This window comes from Onychostoma macrolepis, chromosome 09 (genome assembly GCF_012432095.1).
Source record: "Onychostoma macrolepis isolate SWU-2019 chromosome 09, ASM1243209v1, whole genome shotgun sequence".
NCBI lineage: Eukaryota > Metazoa > Chordata > Actinopteri > Cypriniformes > Cyprinidae > Onychostoma > Onychostoma macrolepis.
This window is the reverse complement of record NC_081163.1, coordinates 8,809,773-8,821,618: the sequence shown is the minus strand read 5'-3', so window position 1 is coordinate 8,821,618 and position 11,846 is coordinate 8,809,773. Positions and strand designations below refer to the sequence as shown.

General features: G+C 36.8%; 1 protein-coding gene across 7 annotated transcripts in view; it reads left to right on the top strand.

Annotated features, from left to right (window-relative positions):
* spegb (striated muscle enriched protein kinase b) overlaps positions 1-11,846 on the top strand; it is a 79,929-nt gene that overhangs the window by 47,239 nt on the left and 20,844 nt on the right. For all 7 annotated transcript variants that reach the window (XM_058788180.1, XM_058788182.1, XM_058788183.1 and 4 more), the window contains 13 exons: positions 82-225; positions 575-757; positions 3,937-4,112; positions 4,639-4,727; positions 4,846-5,021; positions 6,208-6,468; positions 7,189-7,347; positions 7,431-7,620; positions 8,545-8,774; positions 8,916-9,035; positions 9,586-9,690; positions 10,877-11,083; positions 11,178-11,301. In XM_058788180.1, the coding sequence (XP_058644163.1) occupies positions 82-225; positions 575-757; positions 3,937-4,112; positions 4,639-4,727; positions 4,846-5,021; positions 6,208-6,468; positions 7,189-7,347; positions 7,431-7,620; positions 8,545-8,774; positions 8,916-9,035; positions 9,586-9,690; positions 10,877-11,083; positions 11,178-11,301 (2,164 nt within the window). The remainder of the gene's footprint in view (positions 1-81; positions 226-574; positions 758-3,936; positions 4,113-4,638; positions 4,728-4,845; positions 5,022-6,207; positions 6,469-7,188; positions 7,348-7,430; positions 7,621-8,544; positions 8,775-8,915; positions 9,036-9,585; positions 9,691-10,876; positions 11,084-11,177; positions 11,302-11,846) is intronic.

Sequence of the window (11,846 nt, the reverse complement as noted above, 5' to 3'; positions counted from 1 at the left end):
ACCTGATTTGCAATGCACCTCCAATTCAAGTTGAGGAATAACACATCTATTGGATCTGACAAATATCTTATGCTGTTACAGAATCTTCAGACGACTCATACGTGTCTGCAGGAGAGGATCCTCTAGAGGCTCCTGTGTTTGAGTTTCTGCTTCAGGATACTGTGGCTTCTACTGGCACAGAGGTGCTTTTAAAATGCATCATCAGTGGCACCCCTCTCCCAGAAGGTAAGTCCTTTATTTCTGCTGTAATAACTTCAAACTGCACCTTTAGCATCTTGCCTATTTGACTTGAAACTGTAATGCATGAGCATCACAGGGATGCAATCTTGGTGTAGTCCCTGTTGACTCTGAATCATTTACTCAAAAATGCAGTCTGTGAAGGCTATAACTTACAAGTTGTTAGCTATACAGTACTATGCCTTCAGAGAGCAACCCTTGTAGAGAGTTATTCTGAGTCCACATTTCAAGCCCAAAGGTAATACCAAAGTGTCTCAGAAATAAGACTGTACTTTCAAGCCTCAACAATTTTTCTACTGGAGGGATGTAACAGCAAAGAAATGTATTTTATGTACAGTTACATGGAAGAGAGACAACATTGAGATCAAGAACAGCCCAACTCATGTTGTGAAGGTTGAGGGGGAACGGCACTCATTGCTTATCAAATGGACAAAGCCAAGTGATGCAGGAACATACACAGTTACTGCTACCAACGAGGTTGGCGAGACGTCCAGCAGCGCTACACTTTTCATCAAATCAGGTGAGCGTTTTATGGTGAACACCAGTAGGATGTCCTTTCTTAGGGGACATTCACACTGACAGCAATTTGTTCTGCTGTTGGTTGGTTGACATCCCTACTCTGCCCCTGTATCAGTTGATGGATCACTGTCCAGACTCCCATTGTTAGTCGTCACACTGCAACACTTTTTATTTGCATAAAGCTGAGCTCTGCTCAAGATTGTGGCAGTCGCCAGTGATAGCTGTCACTCATGATGTGGCAAATCTCCAACTCTCAATGAAAATGAATGAATTGAAATTTTCCATGCTGTGTGCGTGAACACCCTTAATCTTTTTTTTTAGAACAGTTAGAATTAGATTTCCTAATTTTAAACATATTACTTGCCTTAAGCTGGATATTTGGTTTTAAACGATGCAGAAAATGCCTCCAAGTAAATGGTTTGAGTAAATATATTTTTGAGCAGCAAGGATGTGCATATTGTGTTTGCAGCCTGAGTTGAGGATGTGGGAGTTTGAAGGGTAACGTATGGGATTTTAGAGGAGTGAATTTCAATACCTTCAGATATCTAAGTAGGATCAAAGGCAGTGAGTCACACTGTCAACATGCAGCCCTGCAGGGTGGGGGTTAGCATCATTGTGTTGGTGTTTAAATCACCCTTAAAGCAAAATAGTTATTAAATTAACCATAACATTTTTTTTCCCCTTGCTACCAGCTCTCACATGAGCTCTCTGTTTGGTTTTCCAGTGCCTCCTCAAACATTTTCTTTGTGCTTCTTTGATTTCTCCTTCTCTCTCTATAAGATCTCCCTTGTTCTCCAACCATGGTTCTGTCTGGATAGTTACCATAGCAACCCAGAGGTTAAATTGAAAATATGAATTGTTCAACTGCATTTTCGGCTCATAATAAATGTAAAAAATGCAAGCACGTATGTGGACAAATTGGAAATGTTAACCAAAACACTTTTTAGTCAAACAAAAAAAAAAAGCAATGAAGTAAATTCAAATTCTAAATTCATTACTATTATTTCTGTTGTAGATTAGTTTATTATTTTTATATGTGCATACAGGAATACGGTGAAATACACAGTACATATAATGTTTACATGCTGTTTTTTTATGCTGCTTTTAAGATTTGCATTAATTGTGTTGTTTATGTATATGGTGAAGCTGAAGACAAATGTTTACTTTGTGGACAATAAAGGTTTTATTATTATTATTTTTTTCTTGGTAATTTTTGCATTGGGTTTTGTTTAACACGTTTTACCATGAATCATTTCAGAAAATGCAAAATAATGTCTGAGTATATATTCTAATATTCTCCTAGTGCACCTTCGTTTGTGTTAATGGTTAGAAAGAGAAAGAGAAGCTTTGCCTTATTAGGGCGGTGAATACCGGGGGTATTTTTAGCTCTCCTTCTTCCATGAAACGATCTCTTAATAATCTCATATATAGTGGATCCTTGTGTTACTTCATTGACAGCATGTTGTTAAAACCTGCCATTAAATGTTGTTGCCAACTAGGTCTTTATTTTCCACAGTGACACAACAGCTAAACAGTTGCTCCTGAGAACCAGACAGATGAAAGACTTGCATGAAAGTCATTTTCTTTACAGTTCATGATATTATAGTAGGTTTGCTGAGCTACAGAAGAAGCGACAGAGTTTGTAAGAGGCATATAAATAGGATGGTTGCTATGAGAAGTATTTTATGGCAGTTCCTTTGACTTGAATGGAAAAAAGGGAGGACATCTGCATCTGTTTGTGCTGATGTAAATGTGAGAGGTAGTGTCTTATTGAAAGTGAGAGAGCCAAGAGAGAAAGAGCAAGGGAGGGTACAGAAGACATAGTGTCTGCACCAGATTACCAGTTGAAATCTGGGGGCATTCACTAAGGTGCTGACATATTAACACAAATACAGTCGGGACTGAACATGCGCTGGTGCCCTCGGTGTCAACTTAGTACATGGCCAAGGTCTGGCTGAAGGAGCAGGGCCAGGTAGGTTTGTGTTAAAGACTTTGCATGGTGGGTTTCCAAAAAATGGTACAACATTACAGAACTTGACCAAGCTTTTATTTTCCTATTTTTTGTTAAGCTACTTTTGGATGCTTTGTTTGTTTTAAAAGTTGAATTCTTTTTTTTTTTCTTTAGCAAAAAATAAAAGTAATCACTGCCTTTGAGCCGTTCGGTGTTCTTAAAAATGTTACAGCTTTGAAATTAGAATCATACCCGGGTTCACGGTAATATATATGTTCGAAGCTCTTGTAAGAAGAGACACTGTGTCTATTTTTTTCTCCTGGTACATGCATCACTGAGTCTCACTGCATGCCGTGGCTTCAGGCCTCTCACGGCAAATGGTTTCATATGTTTACACGTGTACCTCACTTTAGAAATGACTCTCAGTTCTGTAGCTTATTTCTGTATGTCTATTTGCATTGAATGGATGCATCTTAAAGACACTATGAAATGGCTTGACCAGCGCTGTTTTCTTTCCTGTTTGTTGAAGCAGGACCTACAAAAGTGTTACTGGTTCAAATAGCCAATAGCTTTTAGTTTACATCAAAGCCATGAACCTACATGCTACTTAATATACTTAATATAAATTGACGACCAAGGTAAATTGTCAATATTTAAGCCAGATTAGATGGAAGATAATGAACGTGTTCATCTACTGCAACTTAATTTTGTGAACTCTTAGGTATACACTAGCATATTTTGTTTTCAGGTGTTTCTCCAGAATCTGATTTATTAGACATAATGTAATGCACAGCTAAAATCACATTCCTTGTCTTCTGATTATAAGAATGTCACTTGAAAATTAACATAGCATAAAAAATTTGTTGTTAGACACTCTTCTTCATCCTCTGTTTTTGTGATGCTTTTTGAAAGCAGTCTGTCCCCAGCACTGGCATTGACATTGTCACTGGACTTTTCTGAGATTGGATTTGGGATTACAGTATCCTTTCTCTTCAGGGATCCTGATTTGTATTCATGTTATGTCTTTCATCCTTCACCTTTCTAATCCATTTCTCTCTGTCAGAGGCAAAAGCAAAAAGTAATTCTCTGTGAATTTTACATCCGTGATGTTCTTGTTTTCAAACAAGAACAAAATTGTTCAGCAGATGTTTTTATTGAGATGAATGTTGACTATTCTTATAAAACTATGCTTATAAAATCCACTACAATTCCATTGGTATTTCTCACAGAGCCCAGTCAGGACCAGCGTGGGAACCTTGGTGTACCCATGGACGTCAGCAGTCCCATCACATCTGATGAGGAGTACCTTAGTCCTCTTGAGGAGGGGATGGATTTCTCCTCCTACAGGGGACCTGAGCCGAGGAAGATCGTGGATACTCGATTCAAGGAGCCTCCATCCTTTCAGGTATCAGAGAATACCAAAATATTCTTTAAGAATACGTCATTGAGCACTTATACATACACGTTGTTTTCCAAATAAGGAAGATCCACTTTCTATTCCAGAAAAGATCTTTAGATGCTCAGCAGTGATTGCAATATCCATGTGAACATGTAATCCTCAAAATCCAAATAATCTAAAACATGACCATTCCTATTCTTTTTTGGAAACATTTAAGATGCTGATTAAATTTTTGAACAATTTTGTGCATGTAAAAATAGTCATGAAAAAACATAAGATGGGAGAAAAAATGATCTTGGGTTCTCTCGCAGAAAAAAGAAATGTTGCGTTCGCTCTCGTCCTTGAATTTAAGTTTATTTCCATCACAAACATTTATTAAGCAAATGCAAAGGAACAGAAAAGGTGCATATTTTGCAAAAAAAAACAATTATGGGGAATGCATCTCTTTTTTTTTTAACCATCAACATGTCCTTTTAGGGGTTCGTATTATTTACAAAACAATAATGAGCCTCTGCATTTACCAACATAATAGGTTGCTATTGGAGACCAAACAGTTATAGAGGGTCAAGAGGTGACCATGTCTGTTCGAGTGAGTGGACAGCCTAAACCCATGCTTTATTGGTACGTTCAAATCTAAAACATTTGTCTAGATAATTCATAATATAGTTTTAAACAGTATGGACTGTTTGTTCATTTTGATGTATTGTCATAACTAAACTTTTATTTTCCTTTGTATCAGGCTCAGAGACAGAGTGACCATTAAAACAGGTGCACGGCATATCGTCCATGAGACAGAGGAAGGCAATTTTGAGATGATAATTAAATCGGCACAGAAGTCAGACTCTGGTGTTTACACCTGCAAGATCATCAACGAGTATGGGACTAAACAGTGTGAGGGCAAACTGGAGGTGAAAGGTAGGGGCTTCAGCTAGTGTTGCATGGTCTGTATGCATTACGGAATCACAAGCATGATAAATTATGTAGATAATTCTTTCCTAAAGATGATGTGATTTTTCATTGTTAATATACATCTTGCTCAGCTTAATATACAGAGACAACTAAGCCATTCATAGGTTCATTACCCTGACAATCACTGTAGTTGAAGTACTTTACATTATGAGTGGTTTGTAGCTTCCTAAACACTGCTTATCACCTTTTGAATATTTAATAAATAGGATTTTTCAAATGATCGATGCAGCAGCTGATTTCAATTTTTCATGTAAGTCAATGAATGTGTTTGAATGCATAATGTGAGTAGTTTTTATATGAATACAGAAGAAATTGTGACATACCTTGGTTTAATATAATGTGATTTTTTTTTTTTCGGTAGTTGTACAATTTTCTAAATGTACTAAATACAGGATTTTAATGCCGTCTTGCATCTTAAAACATATTTTAGGAGCATTGAATGATTAACAGGTTTAGTAGTTAATTTAGCAAGTCAGTATCAGTGTTTTGTTAAAATATAATTGACATAATATTAAAGTATGTTTAATATATACACTACTGTTCAAACGTTTGGGGTCAGTGAGAGATTTTGTTTTGTTTTTTGAAGGAAAGAAATTAATACTTTCATTAGCACCAAATCAGCATGTTAGAATGATTTCTGTAGGATCATGTGACACTGAAGACTGGAGTCATGACTGCTAAAAATTCAGCTTTGCCATCACAGAAAGAAATTATATTTTAAAATGTATTAAAATACAGCTATTAAAAATCTTTTCTTTTTACTTTTTAATCTAATAAATTCACCCTTGGTATAACATGTAAGTTTAGCCTTGCAATTCAAGATCAGTTTAAGTCTGAAAGAGCCAAAATGCAGAGTCTCAGACCAGGCAATTTGGAATTCTGGGTATAATTTTGAGCTGATCCGTTCTGAGCCATGAGCGGATTATGCTGACAGACAGCGTATTAGCATATTCTTCTAATATATCTGCTCTGCTGTACAACACATGCTATTAGCAGACTATGTCTCATATATCTGCAGCAGATTAAACGCACGCAAAGACTCTTGTGTGCTTTAAAATTAAGCTCTGGATTTCCTTATATGGGGTGTTTTTCTTCACCACTCTTGGGTTGATCCTTACCATTTTTCTTCCAGCTCGTCCAATAGAGCCAGGCCTGGCCATCATTCGGCCAGTGAGAGATGTGATGGTGAAGGCAGGGGAGACTGCCTTGTTCGAGTGTCATGTAATCGGCCCGCAGGACACAGATGTTGATTGGCTGTCAGATGGGAAACTCATCCAACCAGCTCTGTTGAACTGTAAGATGCACTTTGATGGGAAAAGGTGCAGGCTGCTGCTTAACTCTGTGCATGAGGATGACAGTGGAACGTACACCTGCAAACTGAGCACAGCTAAAGGTGAGCAGCTTTGGTATTGGTCCACATGGTTTGTTTTAAACACCAACACATCATTGTTCTACAAGTCTCATTGCATTAAATGCGTAATACTGTATCATGAGGAATTACATTTTCTTGGCTTGGTGTAGCACCTGCAACTCTGCATATTCTTTTTGATTTATCCTAACATTGGAAATAAGCAACTGAAGTTTATTTTTAACAGTCATCATGATTATTTCAGCTTGGCCTATACAGTTTGACAAGCATATATTTCAGAGTAGATTGTTGAGCTCAGAAATCTTAAAGGGATAGTTCACCCTCACGATCATGTTGTTTAAAACCGGTATCACTGACTTTCTTCTGCTGAACATAAAAGAAGCTATTTTAACGAATGTTTTTTTCCCCATATTGGTAAGGCAGTCCAAAACAAGAATCCATGGACAAAATAAACTCATTTTTCAAAATATCTTCTTTTGTGTTCCATAGAATAAAGAAAGTCATACAGGTTTGGAACGACATGAAGGCGAGTAAATACTGACCGAGTTCTAATTTTTGAGTGAACTATCCCTTTAAACATGCAGTAGCAACAAAAGAAACAGTCCAGTTAATGCCAGTAAATAAACATGTTGCTAAGGTTATAAGTATGATCCTTTTTGGCAAAGATTTCATGACGTGATCAGCGCATATTGCAAGTCCCTTATTAAACTGTCTATTTCACTTCACATGTCATGTGATTTATAGAGGAGCTGACCTCTAGTGCCAAGCTAAAGGTCGTAGCATCCATAGAGCCCCTCTTCACCCGTAAGCTGGATGTACTAGAAGTTATCGAGGGTCGTAATGCTCGATTTGACTGCAAGGTCAGCGGGACGCCAGCTCCTCGGGTCGTCTGGAGCCACTTTGGTATGAATCTAATTCCCTTGAGTGCCTCCCAATGTCAGTCCTGTAAAATAACATTAAGATGGCTGAGTCAATGTCTTCAACAGATCATCCACTGGAGGAAAGTGAAGACATTCGGATCTTGAAAGAAGGAGGACGGCACTCATTAATCATCTCTCATGTTAGTAATGAAGATGAGGGTCTCTATACAGTAGTAGCGCAGAACTCACACGGGGAGGCCGAGTGCGCAGCGGAGCTGTATGTGCAGGAGCCCAGACCAGCAATTTCCTCTCAAATGTATGACCTTTTGACTAACGATTCACCTAGAACTTGTTTAAAAGCTTTAGTTCACCCAAAAATGAAAGTTCTTCTTCTTTTGCGAGATATAAACTCAGAATTGCGCAATTCTGAGAAAAAGTCTGAATTGTGAGAGATAAACTAGCAATTTGCAGGAAAAAGTCTAAATTTGTGAAAAGTCACCACAAGGAATAAGAAATAAAAATAAAATTAAAAGGTTATTGAGACTTTTTTCTTACAATTCTGAGAAGAAAAGTTTTAATTTTGAGATATAAACTTGCAATTGCAAGAAAAACATCAGAATTGTGAGAAGTCGCATGAAGGAATAAAAAATAAAAAGGTAATTGTGACTTTTTATCTCACAATTTTAACTTTTCTCGCAATTGTGGGTTTATATCTAACAATTTAGAAAAAAAATGTAATTGTGAAATATAAACTCAGAATTGTAAGGGGGAAAAAGTCAGAATTATGAGATTAAAAAGTCACAATTGCCTTTTTATTATTTTATTTTATTTTATTTTATTTTTTATTTATTTATTTATTTATTTTTATTTATTTATTTATTTTTTTTATTCCGGAAATAAGCTTCCATACGTATGGTGTTGTTTTGTCCATGGAACACAAAAGGAGAAATTTTTAAGAATCATTACATAATTGTTTTTCCATATAAGGATAGATCGGTGTGACTTTTTAGTTCCAAAAACACCATAATGTTATCCATATGACACGTGCACCATATTCCAAATCTTTTGAATGGATACGATAACTTTGTGCATGGAAAAAACAGCATTTTGACATGTTTAAGATGACAGTTTTCATTTTCTGGTGAAGCATCAAAGGACTAAAATCACAAAACTGTTCTTTAATGGAAACATTTTTGCATAAAAACATAACATCTTGATGGTTTTGCTTTATCTTTACTAGAGCGAAGCTGGAAAAAATGCCCTCCATTCCCGAGGAACCTGAGGTGCCTGAGAATGAGGTGGAACGTTTCACCATGCCTGACTTTGTCAAGCCGCTCTACGATCTGGATGTAGTTGAGGGCAGAGAGGCTGTGCTCAGGTGCAAAGTGGCTGGCCTGCCGTATCCAGCCATAATCTGGTTTCACAACGGCAAGAGGATTGACAGCACAGAGGACAGAAAAATGACACAGTGTAAGTTAGTTGATAATATAATTCAATTCTCTTACAGTCTGCTAAGCTGTTCTGGAAGGCAGTCTCTGTGGAAATGATGGTGTGAGTGGCAGGAATAGCAGGAATATGAAGTGTTTGTTCTCTATGTTGTCTCTTCTGTAGTCAGAGATGTTCACAGCCTGGTGATCCGCTCTGTTTGTCATGCCCACGGAGGAGTTTACAAGTGTGTTATATCCAATAAGGTGGGCAAGGCCACCTGCTATGCCCATCTTTATGTGACAGGTGAGTTTAATATATCATTGGCTTCTGCTAGCTATGTTTGACAACTTTAATACATTAGAAAAAGTGCATCTTAAGAAGGACTTAAAAAGCTCACCAATATAAATTAATAAATACATTTTGTATAAATTCTTATATTTATAAATTAAATTCATATATATTTATAGATTTCTGTTGGGAATATTTTTTTAGTTCAGCTCTCTTATTTTTTTAAGTGTCAATTTATTTAAAATTATTTTTTAAATCCTTGTCTGGTAATTATCCAAAATGAATCGGTCAAATGGTGTTTCAAAAATATTTTTCTTTGAATTTGCAGTACCTACTGCTGACATGAGTTACTCCAAAGGATTAGTTAGTTAGACACTCCCAAGTTAGCAGCCCGATCAGCGTCAAATAACCACAGCTTATTTCTGTTTTTTTCCACATCCTAGACTGTTCAACGGAATACTACAATTTATTTTAAGGCTGAAGCATATGTGTGCATGTGTGAAAAATAGCGAGAGACTCCTCTGGCACCAAATAAATATTCTGACTGACACTTTTGCCGTTTTAGACATCCTTCCTGACCCACCAGATGGGGCCCCAGTCATTGAGTCCATCACTGGCAAGACTATCACGCTAAGCTGGAAGAAACCCAGAAGACTGGATCCGTCCATTGGTATAATTATGCATGTTATTTATGTATATATTCATTTAATTTAGAAACTGTTCTTGTGTACTGTAGCCTTTCTCATTTAAAGGTTTGAAGTTCCCCAAAGAACATTTTAATTGGTCAGTGGTTGCTCTTTCATAGCTGTAGGATAATAGAGCTATTCCCAGTTATGTTTCATGTAAATATCCATTGTTTCTCAGATGCTTCCCTAAAATACTTGAATACAGGGGAAATGAAAATAGACACAAATGTTGACATATCTGAAACTCTAAAGACAAATTTGAAATTATTGGGGCTTTTTAAGTGCAAACAGGGCTCTTAAAATTGAAGCGTGTCATTTCTGCACCACTAATTGCACCAGAAGTGCAACTTGATTAGTTTCAACAAATAGTGAGAGTTTGGGACAGGACTTTCTGTTTTGTGACTAGTGGCTCTCTTCTTAATCTTATTGTGGTCTTGGAGAAATAGAGATATTAAAGGATTAGTTTGACAATAAAGGAAAATTATGTTGTCTTTCATGTCATTTCAGTGAATAGAAACTGATGCTTTCAAGCTTCAAAAATGATTCAAAAGGACCACAGAAGCATAATAAATATGGATCTTTTTCACTGTATTTTAAGTCTTCTAAAGACACATGACAGATTTGTGTATACAAAGTTATTGAATTTAACAAATATATGATGATAGATTACACAATTGTCATTTTTGGGTGAAGTCTTCCATTAAAGAGATCTCATTTGTGATCTTTATTTCCAAGAGTCACTCTATTGGCATCCTCTCTTTATACTAAGTGTACTCTCAGCATATTGTAAATATTGATAGAGCAACAGTGTAGTGACGCTAGTTGGAGAACATCACAGATGATTAACCTGACCTCCTCTTATTTCTTCAACACATTTCCAAGTATGGCCACCAGCTAAATATAGTTTACTAGCACTGTGGTACCGTAACATTTTATTTATTGCTTTCCAACAGATATTCTATGTCTTGGTGATGTTGTTGGAAACAATCACAGATTTACTGCTGAACTGACTGCCTAAGCCATAAAATTTGAGCGTCCTTATTCCATATTGTCAAGCGCTGTTTCCTCTCTTTGCAGTGTCTTTGAAAAATGTATCGGAAGTAATCAGATTTCCTCTTTTGGTTTTCGCTTTCAAACTTACCGCAAAAAGATTCTGATTTTTACTTCCAGATCCTAGCTCCCTGATGTATGCTGTTCAGCAGCAAGCTCTAGGGTCGATCCAGTGGACCATCATTGCCTCTTGCCTGAAACAGACCACCTATACCATTACCAATCTGTCTAAAGGTGTCCGCTACGCCTTCAGGGTGCTATCAATCACCAGCAAGGCCTTTAGCAAGCCATCGCCTGCCACCGAGCCAGTGCAGCTGCTAGATAGAGGTATGCCTCAGCAGACAAGGACAGCCACAGTCAGACGGGTCAATGAGATGCATGAGTTATTGCAAGAGACTGGCTTTTATCTCTCCGTCTGCAGGTCCGTACCTCCAGGAGGCTCCTGTAATCATTGACAAGCCGGACATTGTGTATATGGTGGAGAAGCAGCCCTTAAGCATCACAGTCACTCTCAACCACGTCAATGCATCGGCCACATGGAAGAGGTATTTTGCATTTTGATTGCATTGAATCATTTTGGAATGGCTACGTATTTGCTATGCTTAATAATTATTCATAGCTTAAACTTAAAGGGATAAATTGCTCAAATTACAAGACTCTCATCATTTACTGATTCTCATGTTGTTTCTTCTGTCAAACACACAAAAAAAGATCTTTAGCAGATTGTCTAAGCTGCTCTTTTATATACTATAAAAGTGGTTAGGATTACATACTTGCAAGATTTAAGATAAAAAAGCACCATTATATTTGACCATATGATTATTAAATAAAAGTCCTTTCAAATCATGATACAAAGGATAGCTACTTTTTTTGCATTTAGACATTCAGTGCAATTGTTCCTGTGTTAATAATTGTTTGTAGCTATGATTAATACAGCACTCTATTAATATTCCTCAAAAGCTATTAATATGAATATTTTTTAACTTTATACATTTTCATATATATGAGTGAAGTTAGAAAATGACTGGCATTTCTGGAAATGCATTTTGATTGTATTAAATCAATTACAGATCTTTTTAATAATAATTAT